This window comes from Semicossyphus pulcher, unplaced genomic scaffold (genome assembly GCF_022749685.1).
Source record: "Semicossyphus pulcher isolate SPU_LCO1_2020_fin unplaced genomic scaffold, fSemPul1.0.p SCAF_19, whole genome shotgun sequence".
NCBI lineage: Eukaryota > Metazoa > Chordata > Actinopteri > Labriformes > Labridae > Semicossyphus > Semicossyphus pulcher.
This window is the reverse complement of record NW_027211692.1, coordinates 14743764-14756613: the sequence shown is the minus strand read 5'-3', so window position 1 is coordinate 14756613 and position 12850 is coordinate 14743764. Positions and strand designations below refer to the sequence as shown.

Sequence of the window (12850 nt, the reverse complement as noted above, 5' to 3'; positions counted from 1 at the left end):
TGTGCAGTTTGAGTGTGTGCAGAGTGCAGTATGGCTCAGATGTGTGTAGGTGGGCTGAGTGGGAGCACCAGGAGACTGAAGATGCTCTAGTCTGTTTCTCATAAAGCGCACAAGACTGGGCAAATGAAGCAGAAATTGTCTTATTCTTTTGTGATTTAAGCAGTCTTATTGAAATAAAGGTCGGCCAGTATTGCAAAATATCTGCCCGGTGCACTCATAACTCAGCAGTGTAGGTGTTTCTGACGATGCATAATGTAGATGAAAGCATCCAGGCTCTGCTCCTGCAAACAATGCCTTATTAAATAGCCCTAACTAATAGCTGATTTAGTTAGTAAATACTCAAGTTTTTGTCTAGTGTAAGTGGTTGTTGTGAAAATGAGAAATGCAGCTCTATGTGAGGAATTATTCATGAGATTTCTTGTGCAAGAGAGCCACACTTGAGAAAAAACATTGTTTCAGCTTCATGGAAAGTGCTCTCTCTGATTAGCAGGCCGGCTTATGCTGCAGTGACAAAAAGAAAATGAGCAGCTCTGCCTGCTGTAATGTTCAAAGAGCTCCAACGACAGGGACAAATTACAACTTTAAAACAGACATTTCACTGTATATGTAAGATGGATTTATTAGTGTAATGCCATGAATCTACAGCAAAGTTCAGCAATGTACTATTCAATTGGTTTTTAAAGCATGACGGCTCTGCAAACTCTGACAATGGATTTTCACACACCTGCTTTAAAACGTCTAACAAGTCAAACCCACCAACACAACGACAGAGCATATTGAACCAATGCCTCATAAGGTAAAGCTGCACCAAATGAAAAAAAAAAAAAGTGTAATTACTGCATGCTCACTGTTGTGGAAGATCAGATTTATAGAAAATGCCTGAAAAGGTGAACTTTCTTATCTTGTGATCAAAAACATAATCAAGGCAGTTGTAATCTGAAAATGAGAATAAATAGAACATACATAGCTACGTCTCTTTTGATGTTTTAATCGTTTTCGTAAGCAAGTCAAATAGATAAATAATGGTCAAATACAAGCACATCAAAACAATGCCAAGTAACAGATAAATAAAGCCACTAGTTTCGCAAAGTCTAACGCTGATGCACACAAGGTCTATACACAGATGGTATGAACGGTCCAATCCAAAATAAGCCCTGTTTAGCATTATGAGGACATTCATTTTCACATTCACAGATCATCATCTAAAAACTAGCACACTACCAGAAGTTTCACAAGTACATGCAGTGAGTTGCAAATTCTGGGTCAAAGACATCCGCACTGATGAGACTGCTGGAGGAGCAGAGACGGAGTGTTAAAGTTCACAAAATTCACACAAAACACACACCCTCAAAACGGTCGCTTCATTTTCTACTGCTAATTTGTGTTGAAAAAGAAAAAGAAAATGACTCCTGGGGGGTAAAAAGGTGTTGCCTGAAAGCCAGCCCAGCCGGCTTATGCCAGCCATCTCTCGCTACCTTGCTTCCCCTCTTTCTCTTCATCATCCAGGTCAGGACAGGGACGTCACTGCTCTGGCACAGATGTGTCGTCCCTCTCTACTGGCCCCGATCCTCCTGTCTCTAAAAACAGAAACAGGCAAGGCGAAAGTTAGGCACTGCGGAGAACGGAAAGAACATGTATACACTCTTTTAGTCAAGGTTATGGCTCAAATACAAACTACCAGGTCACAAGTGGGTGGATCTATAACACACTTGAAAAACTTTAAGTTGCTACTTTAAGAATAATAATTTAAAGTTTTAAAGTCATCTTCAATGTTGAGACTTGGCTCTCATAACTAATGAGCTCAAAAACCCAATTCTGTTGTGAAAAAGGGGGTCTCCCCCAATGGGAGGTGCCCGTAATGCTTGGATCCAGTTGGACAGGCCCATTAATTTTGCTTGGCCCTCTGAAGCATAGAGTGTTATGTACCCCATGCACCTGGAGCTATAAATACATCTCCTAGATATGGATGCAAGGAGCAGCAACTGGGTTAGGGAGAGTCAGTGACGAGGGTCCCATGAGTCGGCCACATCCCCAAAGAAAACGCAAGAAAATATGAAATTACGAAGGCTTGGAAACCTTATCTTTCGGCTTGTCTTAGCTCGTTCTTAGTTAAATTATGTAGAATGATGACTTTTTCTTCTTTAAGCATAGTCGTTTGAAGAGATGTAAAGCATTAAATCAAATCTAAAGAAAACCTTTACTCGCTCTGAAACAGTCGACGCCTGCAGGAGATAACTAATAACCACATTCTGTCACTTACCCTGTCCTTAGTTGTTTGGATAAAAGCAGAAAAAAACATGTTTACCATCACGAGAATGTCACTCGACATTTTCCGGGTAAACCCCACTCCGACAATCATCTTTTCTCTCCAGGGATTTCACAGCACGTCTACAAGTAGAATCATTTATAACCCCTTTAAACAGAAGAAGTAATTGAAAGGCTCAATCATCTCTAGCTGGAGACCCTATGGGGTAATTAAATGAGTCACTCAGTTATGTACTGCATTAATCACACTTGGGATAACCCATAAGGGTCTTTAATAGGTTTATTTAATTATGTATAGCTTTTAAATGGTTTCTTTTCCTTGTGTGTAAGATGGTAAATCAGTTTGTGTTGCGGCAGCATGCTCATGTGTTTGGCTCTAAGAAAAGGTGCTACTCACAGACTTCCCCCACTAGCATCTTAAATAGGACACTTATAAAGCCAAAGACGACTAATGCTTCACTAACAACATGCAGGGCAGCCTTAAAACTCTAATGATCTCTATCTTACGTAATTGTCTTATGCCTATGATTTATTAAATAAGTAACTTAAGCTCTCCATCACTTACCTGCTGTAGTCACAGCTCCTGATGGGAGCCTCTGTTACCATCCTTACTGTCACTACCCATAATGCCCTCTGTCGCGACATTATGCGTCCTACTCTTATCCCTTGGTTCTACACCACTGACCTGTGTCCCCCTGGCTGCCGTTGAGCACATCCCCAGTGCTGCTCACCTCCTCCCCCTCTGCTTTGTCCTCCGGCTTCATCTTCTTGCGGGTCATGTGCCCGCGGAAACCAGCCTGGATCTTTGCAGCGGCTCTGTTGGCCTCGGGGTCATCCAGGGGGATGTCCATGATGTCCTCCTCCTCCTGGGGCCGGCTGCACTCCTCCTGCAGGGACGACCAGAAAGGTGAAAACAGACAGGAGACATGTTTCATGATCATTTGAGAAGGGTTTTGTTTTTGCTGGAATATTGGAGGCAGAATCCAAACCTTGCTACAAAACCATCTTTCAGACAGCGAGGGATGTGTGCTTGTTGAGAGTGGCTCACCCTTATTACATGACTTCAATGGGCCTCTCAGGAGGTCAATAACCCACATTGCCTCCTTTTTTCTCTCCACTTCTCCTCTTGTCATAGACTGTGTAATACACTGCTGGCAAACACATGTCTGAGTCATTCTATTTTGTAATGAATTCACATCGTCTGCTGTGTTTTCTTTTTTGCCATGGAAAAGGTTTGCTAGGTTTGAGCATTTGAATCTATAAATTTACATTGAGCAGGATTATGGATTTACAAACAGAGTGACAGCCATTGATTATAACATCACTGATCATCACTATCTCAAGTTCTTGTAAGAAACAAGGGTGGTGTAAAAAGATTGCTGCACATTTGATGATGGATTTATTCCTAATTCTTTCCATTTTAAGCAAAGTTAAAGTATAGTCTAAAAATGATTAGGTTTAACATGTCTTTCAAGAAGCCAAATAACTTCTTGCCCTGCAGCCTGGTGCCAAAAAAGATGACCCAGCGAAAAATGCTGCTGTCGTCAACACCATCAGCTCATTCAGCGACTGGAAGAACAGCATCCGCTGTCCCAGAGGAAACGTCGGGTGGGTGGAAGAGAAATTCTGGCTTGTCAGAAAGTGTCAGTGGAAAAGCGCCAAGGCTGTCGACAAGTTATGTAAACAGCATTTCACATTCTGAGGCAAACACATATCGGCTACTCCCCTCGCTTTGCTTATAGAAAACAGATTGACATTTCATACAAAGGCAGCCCACAAAAATGAGCCCACTGTCGTCCCACTGCCTCGATGAAGCTGTGCATCATGTCTCCAGTGAAACCCCTCCAGTGTAGGAGTGTGACCACCCACCTGTTCAGCCAGCATTCATTAGCCTCTCTGTCTGACTGAGCAGCCAAAAGCAGCTCTTTTGCAGCAGCACTGAAGCCTGTCTGATGTGCAGGATTTTGATGGCTGCACACCTTCTCAGTGGTGTTAATGTTTATTGCCTCAGGGTTTTTAGACTTAATCTGACACAAATAAATTTGAAATATTCTGATGCAAATCTCATGCAATATTATCCACTTATGAGGTAAATAGCTTGAAAATGTTTGGCTACAAAACGTGAAAGACTTATGGACTTTATGTGGCCAATTTACCACCTGTGTGTCATAAAAATTCAAATAGATGACATAACAAATCTAGTCAGTCAAAGTACAAAAACAGCAGCACACAAATGCTGATTAATGGCAACCAAACACCAGTAAGTAACCATCTCTATGTGCATCCACCAACCGAACTGGAAAGTGATAAAATAATCAAAAATAAGAACCCATTAAAAAAGTTTATGTGAAGCGTCTACTCACATTGTGACAGTCCATGTCTCACTCTCACAGATGACTTCAGTCTTCAGGTGAGCTGACCTAGTATGACTCGTGTGCCTCGGGTTTCTATGCAGACCCAAGCAAAGCGCTCTTTAACTGAGTCTCCGGTAAAATACAAATGCCTCACTGGCTCTTACTAACAATCACTGTATGTTCAGTAACACCCGCTCACGCACAGAGTGAGAGAGAGACATACAGTCACAGAGAGAATGGAGGAGAGAAAGAGGGAGGGAGGGAAAAGAGAGACCTCCTACAAACATGACAGCATGTGTTCCATCTTTTCAGGCTCATTAAGGCTGCTGACCTACTGTGTTCACATTACTGTTGTGAACAGACTCAACATTCACCAACACAGCCTAAAGACTTCGGAGAAGTGACTGAAATAGGCGGAAAATGTAGACATTAGCTCATGCTTAGCAGTTTAGAAACAAGTGATATGATGTGTTCGTTCATCATATGTCTGTATCTAACTTAAGAAAACACAAAGTCACTACCACATGCACAGAGCGTCATAGAAATTCACAAGTTGCAGTGTTACTAATCAATGCAAACAATAAACTCTACAAATACCAGATGACCACCATTGAAATACTGTGGAAAACCCAGATGGTCCTAAAACAATTATTGCTGACTTTCAAATTCCACTAATAGCGTGAAAACAAAACAGTGTAAGCATCTTGGACTGCTTTACACCAGGAGGTGTTATAAATTTATTAGAGGCAGAGTGAGCTAACAGCCCTCTCCATCCCTCTGATCCCAGCTGGTATGGCCGCCCACACTCCCCTGCCAGCCTCAGAGACAAGACGGAGAGGGAGAGAAACAGAGAACGTCAATTTAACTGAGTTATATCTCTGACATTAACGCTCTCCTGCTGTGTTACTAACCAGAGCGCCCAGCGACTAATTTCACTCAGCTGATGTGCTCTATCAGGCAGATCGCTTTGTTAATTTATAGGAAGCTCAACCACAGTGTATGGTAATTATATATAATGAAATCAATCATGCTTGTTTGAGCCTAATCATTAGTGTATCTAACACAGTATAATGACTTCTAATATAATAAATAAAATAGAGTTCCTGCACTTTAATCATCTTACAAGAATAGCGCCTAAGATGTTTAAACTATAACACTTGTAAGCAGTGATTTCAAGGCAGGAAATGTGCAATAAAAAGACTAGACACGGCTTCTGAGACGCTGCAGCTGGGTCACTGTTTGAATGGCTGGCCTATATATTGTGCAGTTTTGTTGCAGCTTTGTTCCAGCTGAAATAAATGCCATTACAAAGCAAGAGTCTGAGTACAAAAGTGCTGTTTTTTCTGTCTAATCACTCTGTAGAAACTGCTATTAAAGGTAGATGACTGATACAGATGGTGCATAGCAACTATCAGCATCACCATCTCCCATTAATTCCATGACGACACTAAGAGAGAGAGAGAGAGCCGGATGGTGAGGGGTTACCATGGTAACATTCTTAGTACCCCTTCCTACACTCCCTCCCCGCATGTTCCGAGCCCTGATGGTCCAGACGAATCAGACGAGGCTAACTGTGACAGCAGTAAAAATGTTAAAGGCCTAATTCACAAGACAAATTGTTCCGTCTGTGTTTTATGATGATAGATTACCGAATGTGGTTTCAATCTGTGGAGGCTGCGGCGGCTCCAAGGAGGAGCGTGGATATGGCACTGAAAGCCGAAGCGTTACAGTTTTATGAGCATGAGGCAGCACACGCCACTTTGTGCAGCTACAAGACTGATACTGTTCTGATCATGACCCTCTTGATGACATTCAAAGTTTATCAGAGCGACCACCAAACCTCACCCAGAAAACGAACTATTTTCGAGATATTCTCAATCACCTTCCCCTAGAGAGTCCATGGGGGGAGGGGGAAAGAAGGCCACTGTTGATCAGAGCCGCCCTTGAAAGGTTTATTTATATAGGCTACCTGAGACAGGAATGGGAGCAGAGCAGACTGTGGCCCAGGTAAAGACTCCTCTGCGTGAAACTGAACATTTCTCCTCCGCCTGCTGATAAATGTGATGTTTTTGACAGCCTCTTCACAGTATAGTCAACTCATACAAGCTTGGGCAATCAGATGTAATCAGGGATGTTTTCTATTTATAAAAATGCATGAAATGTATAAAGTCAAAGAACTGTACTATAGGCAAAAGAAGCATCACACTATACCTTCTGACCACTGCTGCCTTCAGGCTCCGTGTTCTTTTCACTCCCAAGCGACCTCTCCTCTCCTTGGTGGTCAGCAGCCGGCCGTTCCTCACCCTGAATGGGGGTGACACTTCCCTCCTCACACATTGCATCACTCTTCTCCTGTATTTCAGAATCCATTTTTTCTTCTTCTGCAAGTTCCTCTGCATGTGATGTTTCTTCTTCTAATGTGACCTCTTTTTCCACCACTGTGTCCGCTAGCTGGGACTCTACAAGTGCTCTCTGACTCTCCTCGTCCTCCTCAAGTAGAAGTTGTGCACTCGTTTCTAAAGTTTCACTCTCTGCCTCAACTGCGGGAGTTGATTTATTTGACTGGGTTCCTTGTGATGCAAGATTTTCTGCACCACCATTGTTAATTTCCCTTTCCGCTGCCTCACAATAACCTTCTATTTGTGTGTCGTCTTTGTCTCCTCTGAGCGTGTCTGTCGTGTCATCGTCTTTAAAATCAGGGTCATTTGATGTCTCTGTCTCTTTTTCAGAATCCTCGTTTTGGTGAAATTCGGCTTCAATTATCTTCTCATTATCGTCATTTTTATGATCGGTTTCATCCTCTAGTTTGTCTTCATCTGCCTCTGGGGTTAGCTGATGAGATGTAATGATGTTTTTACCACCTTCTCCCTCCTCGTCGTTATCACTTTCATTCAAATTGGAGTCATTTGTGTCCACCTTCTCCTTCGTTATTATATCAGATGCCTCAAGCTGACTTTCCATTTCCTCCCCTTCAGAGTTAACTTCCTTTTCCATTCCTACCACCTCAGATTTACCATGGCCTTGTGATTCAGATATATTTTGGTCTGTTTCCACTGCAGTAACCTCCTCGGATTCTTCCTGCTGTTGCAATTCTAATATCTTATTCTGTAGGACCTCTACTGAATCCTCTTCCTCTGGCTGTTTCTCCCCTAACTCTTTAGTCGGCTGAGCTTCTGGAACATCTTCAAAGCTAATCTCAACCAAGGAATCCTCCTTTGGTGTAGCATTACTGTCTAAACCCCCCTCTATACTAGCTATACTTTCATATATTCCCCCAGAAGAATCCCCGGTATCTGCTCCTTCCTCTTTTTCCTCTGCCTGATCTTCTGCTTCTTCTTGATTGCCCTCAGGGGTTTCAGATTCAGACAATAACGATTGTTCAACATTTCTCTCAGGTTGATATTTTAAGCTTTTCTCTTCATCGACGTGTGTGTCATCTTCTGTATTGTCTCTCTCCTCTGTTCCTCCGAGCTCTGTAGCGCAAACATCCACATCAGCAAGCCCCGAATACGGAGAGACCTCCACTGGTTCTTCAACATCAGCTTTCTCCTCTTGTTTTAAATCTCCAGTCTCTTTGTCTTTAACTTCAGTTTCGTTTTCATCACCCCTCTCATAGTCTGCTTCTCCTAACTCCTGAGCACACACATCTACATTTGAAATCCCTCTGAATAATGACAATTCACTGGGCTCTAACTCATCCTGATTTTTCTCTTGGTCTAGAACAGAGCTGCTATCGTCATTAGCGGCCCTGTCATATTTATCAAATGTAGTTATGGTTGGGGCTTCCTCCCCCTCTATCCCGCTCGGTTCATCTGACTGTGTGTCCTCATTTGGGAGCCTGTTGACTGATTCCTCTTCGGATAGTCCTTTTTCTGTTGAAATAATGTGTTTCTTTATAATATCATTTTCTTCTCCTACTTCTTGTTCTTCTTCTTCCTCTGTGTTTTCAGTCGAGCTAATATCCTTAGAGACACAAGGTTGTGTGGTGGAAAGATTTGAGATGTCGGCTGAATGACTGGATTCATCCTCAGTTTGGGACTCATAGAATATTTCTCTAAAAAGTAAAGCAAAATGAGACATTTATGGTGAGAAATGTGCAGAATGGCAAGGAGAAACTTTAAGTGATACCATTGATATTATTGAGGCTTCTTTCTCATAATTCCTCTGTGACACTACTCTTGCACCTGTTACTGTCTTCCTCTAGATCTTGTCTTTCAATCCTGCCCTCTTTTTCCGTACCTACCCGCCACTGTAAAGCTGAAATGTATTTTAACACTGAGCTGACAGTCTGTTCTAGTTCGTGGCCTCTATTCAACGATGTAGTTATGCTGTAGAAGTTATTTACATGTCTCAAACGTTGAAGCATGAAATAGAACAATATTATTCATTTTATATGCTAATGAATTTTCTTAAAAAATCCAAACACATTATTTCCAAAAATGTGTAGTGATAATTTTCTAACATTTAAAAAACAACACCTTTCATGAGGCTTGGACAATGCATGAATGCCAAAGCTTCAGTGCAGCTGTGGCTGTTGAGTAACTGTTATATGACAATACCAGTTATGTGCTTGGGACCAAAAATCATGTCTGCAGAAGTTATCACCATAAGAATACGATACTTTATTCTCATTTCTTCTTCCCTTGTCTCTTGTTACTATTCTTTCCCTCTTGTTCATCCTCTCCCTCTGCTGTTGATCCTCCTGGCTGTTGATAGCACATAAGTTGAGACTCACTTGGAAATGGTCACCTCTGTTTCCTTCTCTGGACTCGCCTGTTAAAAAACAAAAACAAACAAATGTGTAATAGAAAATGAAACATAACAGAGGAAAGATTTACAGATATTGTTTGAGCAGTGGTTTATATATACCGCAGCTTCATTTTGTCCCCCAGTTGCCTTGAATGCATGGTTGTTGTAGAATCTATCTTCCAGTTTTGCAGCCCACTCAGCAGTGTCCATGCCACTCTCTACAAGCAAAAACAAAACAATTATTTGACTTGGCTAATTATATAATTGTCTTATTGTACCATACATAAAGTTTAAGTTACCTTCTCTTTGTCTGAGGAGATCATCGAAGTACAGTGCAGCATATTTAGGTATGTCCTCAGGCTGGTCTCGCAGAACTTCTCTGGCAAGTCCTTCAAGGATGGTACCAAAACCTCGCGGGACCCGCAGGTGAGTATTGGAGAAAGGCACGGACATTTCTATTTTTGAGGTACACTGGAGCAGGTAACTTCCGTGACCGCAAGTTAAGGATATCTGTCGAACTTTTTCGCTGTATTTAACTGTTCTTTCCTTTCTTCCTGATGTGTAATGTTAGAGAGAAGCTAGCTAGTTAGCTTTCACTAGGAACTACCGATTTAACTGTAAGCTAACATTAACTTGAGATTTGTAACTAGCTTGTCGTCAAACACCACTAAAATCTTTTAGTGTATTAAACAAGATTAAACATTTTGATAACATAAGAGTTACATATTTAGTTGAAATTACTTGCAATTCGTTTCCACCTTGACTTGTTAATGTTATATCCAACAACAGTTAGCCACTCTGTTTAGTTGATAATCGTTTCTAGGCAACGGTTGCAACTACGGACACTGACAAGGTTCAAATGTCACAAAACTCACAAGAAAGAATGGCTTTATTAGAATTTAATGCAGGTTCATAATACAAAAAAAAACGCAACACAACGATATGATAAGTAGGCCTACACGATATTATACAATAGCATTACTTAATAAAAGTCAGAAAACGCGTATAAGCATGTATAAAAAAGACAACAACGTATGTATTTCATGTTCTTAACAAGCAGCAACGGCCAACGTCAGGCATACGTGATGACGGCATACTCAGAGTTCGTGCTCATCTTGCGGCTGACCTCTCTGGGCTGCGGGACATGCAGTCTGTCAGCTGACCGTGAGGCCTGCAGGTGAGACCTTGATTCATCTCCCCACCACTAGAGGAGAGGCAGAAACAAATACATGAAGCAAGTAAGAAAGAGCAGGACTCATAAGACTTGAGGGTGCCCTCACCTAGTTAACTCTTTAATGATATTATCAGATAAAACCGGTTATATTTAAAATGACAGCAATACAATTCCTCAAAGTTACCACTTGTTTTACTCCTAACCTTGCAATGTGCTTATGTACAACAGCAGTAAACTAAAAGTGATATGAACTTATAATGTAGGCATTTATACCAGTTTAAGATTAATGCACTTGATCTACAGGTTCAAAGAGCTTCTCATATAGGCTAACAGATGACAATAAAGTATGCTATTAATATACGATTCAGTAAGATAAAAGTGACAAACTCTAAAGTCTTGTCCCTCACCTCTTTTTGATCTCCAGGAGTCAAGTAGCCGACCTGAGTGAGCTCCGGTGTACTGATGCCTCGGACAGTGATCATTATGTCAGCGTATGGAACCTCGGTGTCACTCTCATTGTCTGGGTAAAAGAAATGTTTCAGTGTGTCAGTAAATTTTAGTCTGTTTTGTAGACAGTGACACTGTGTCACAAGTATGGTGGTACTGCTGATCCAAATATCATCTTACCGGGTGTAGGAATCCTCAAAGTCACTCTATCACTTTGTGTTGACTGTGGCCCTGGGAAATATGACAGGCATGATCGGCAGGGCTGCAAACATTTTGCACATTATACGTCATCATTTTGAAATTTGTTTACCTTTCACTGGATGGCCAACGTGAGGAGATAGTGGTGAACTGAAACGTAAATAGATAAAGTAATAAACTAAAGGATTTTGCAAAATCATAGATTTTGTGAATTTAACACATATTTTCCCCAATAGTTATTCATAAATTGTACTCACCATGACCTGGACCTATCAGGCTCCCCTGTAGTATGTGACATTATTAACACAATTATTTGCAGAAACAATTTGTGTGTTGAATCAGAAAAACCTTTTTACTGCCAATTTTTGTTTTTGTAATATTTTTTACGCACCTTTACAATTCCAGTTCTGTCTGCTCCAGTTCAGACAAAGGTAAGTGGCCAATACTGCAAGCACCGTGGCAATAACAACAGTTACTGTTGCTATTATCTTAACTCCAGTTAATTCTCCTGTTAACATGGAAACAACAGTATTAAGTTGGTTTGTAGAGGCTTCTTTTCAGTTCCACATAGATGTGCATAATTATATGAAATACATTAATTGAATTGTCACGCATATAAAATTCTGCACTGTTTTAAAGTGAAAACTCACCTCCACTTGAATCTTCTGGCTTAGGAGGAGGAGATGCTGGGAAATATTGAATGTATATATGAATAGAAGTAATGTATAAAAATATAGTATAGTTACATTTTTGGAATATTTTTTTGGAGGTCCTCACCATTTTTAGTTTCAGTCTTCGAAGTAACTCTCCAGTTTGGGGTGCTTGTTTGACCTAAAACACCAACAACAAACATCATTTTCCAAAAGAATTTCAGGATAAAGACACGCTTATGTTTACAAAAAATAATCTTAGTAATCTACCTTGAAGCTGCAGTATAACTACACGCTTTATATTTTGTTGAAGACGAGTGTCATCTGTTGCTAGTGTGTAGCAGGTGTAGTTCATCTTGAGATCTTCAGTGGACACATTTGATAGATGAAGAGACACAGGGCACTTTGTGGGATTTCCGAGACAGCCAGAATTATCTGATGATTTACTCCAGCAGCCGCGGACAAATTCAATAGAGCAATTGTAGGTGCAGTTTAATGTAAGAGAGTCTCCTAACTCTACTGTCAGGAAATCAACAGGTATCTTCTTACTAGCGCAGCTCACAAAATCTGCAATGAGAGGACATTTTATTTACTTAACAGAAAAAAATATTACATCAAATCCAGAGCGCATTTTGTTTTATAGATGAGAGCATTATTGAATAAGCTCACTCGATCCAATGAGAAAAAGGAAATATATATTACCTTGTGTCACCCAAAAAAAGAGCAAAGTGAAGTAAGCTGATCTCATCATTGTTGTTCCCTGTGTCTCTGATTCCTCCTGCAGAACATGCAATCAAATGTGTTGTGCTGTAGTAGTTTGGTGATGCTTGCACCTGCAGAAAAACAAATACCACACATTTGCTCCAACCCTTGGTTTACGGGAACAGGAAGTGGCATACAACAGTTCTAAGAGCTGTGTAAAAATAACTCAGAACTTTCCATATATTGCACCTGACTGCATGCAAAGTTGAAAATGTAAAGGAAAAAAGCTTTTTCTTAAACGTGATGATAAA

At 40.9% G+C, this 12850-nt stretch overlaps 2 protein-coding genes across 3 annotated transcripts; both read right to left on the bottom strand.

Annotated features, from left to right (window-relative positions):
* Window positions 1-593: 593 nt before the first annotated feature.
* Window positions 594-4836, bottom strand: nrgnb (neurogranin (protein kinase C substrate, RC3) b). 2 transcript variants are annotated; one of them, XM_069668676.1, is made up of 3 exons: window positions 4629-4836; window positions 2951-3152; window positions 594-1577 (listed from the first exon to the last, which is right to left on the bottom strand). In XM_069668676.1, exons 1-3 carry the CDS (start codon window positions 4641-4643, stop codon window positions 1522-1524), a joined length of 273 nt encoding a protein of 90 aa, XP_069524777.1. In that variant the 5' UTR covers window positions 4644-4836; the 3' UTR covers window positions 594-1521. The 2 variants fall into 2 exon arrangements, with proteins under 2 accessions (XP_069524777.1, XP_069524776.1); XM_069668675.1 differs by having other exon boundaries at window positions 2997-3152; window positions 4629-4828.
* A 5424-nt stretch (window positions 4837-10260) lies between these two features.
* On the bottom strand, window positions 10261-12635 carry LOC138597481 (uncharacterized). The gene is made up of 10 exons (XM_069669081.1): window positions 12540-12635; window positions 12108-12404; window positions 11965-12018; window positions 11838-11873; window positions 11579-11695; window positions 11445-11469; window positions 11300-11337; window positions 11170-11220; window positions 10950-11062; window positions 10261-10572 (listed from the first exon to the last, which is right to left on the bottom strand). The coding sequence occupies exons 1-10, from the start codon at window positions 12586-12588 to the stop codon at window positions 10441-10443; spliced, it is 912 nt and encodes a 303-aa protein (XP_069525182.1). The 5' UTR covers window positions 12589-12635; the 3' UTR covers window positions 10261-10440.
* Window positions 12636-12850: the final 215 nt, after the last annotated feature.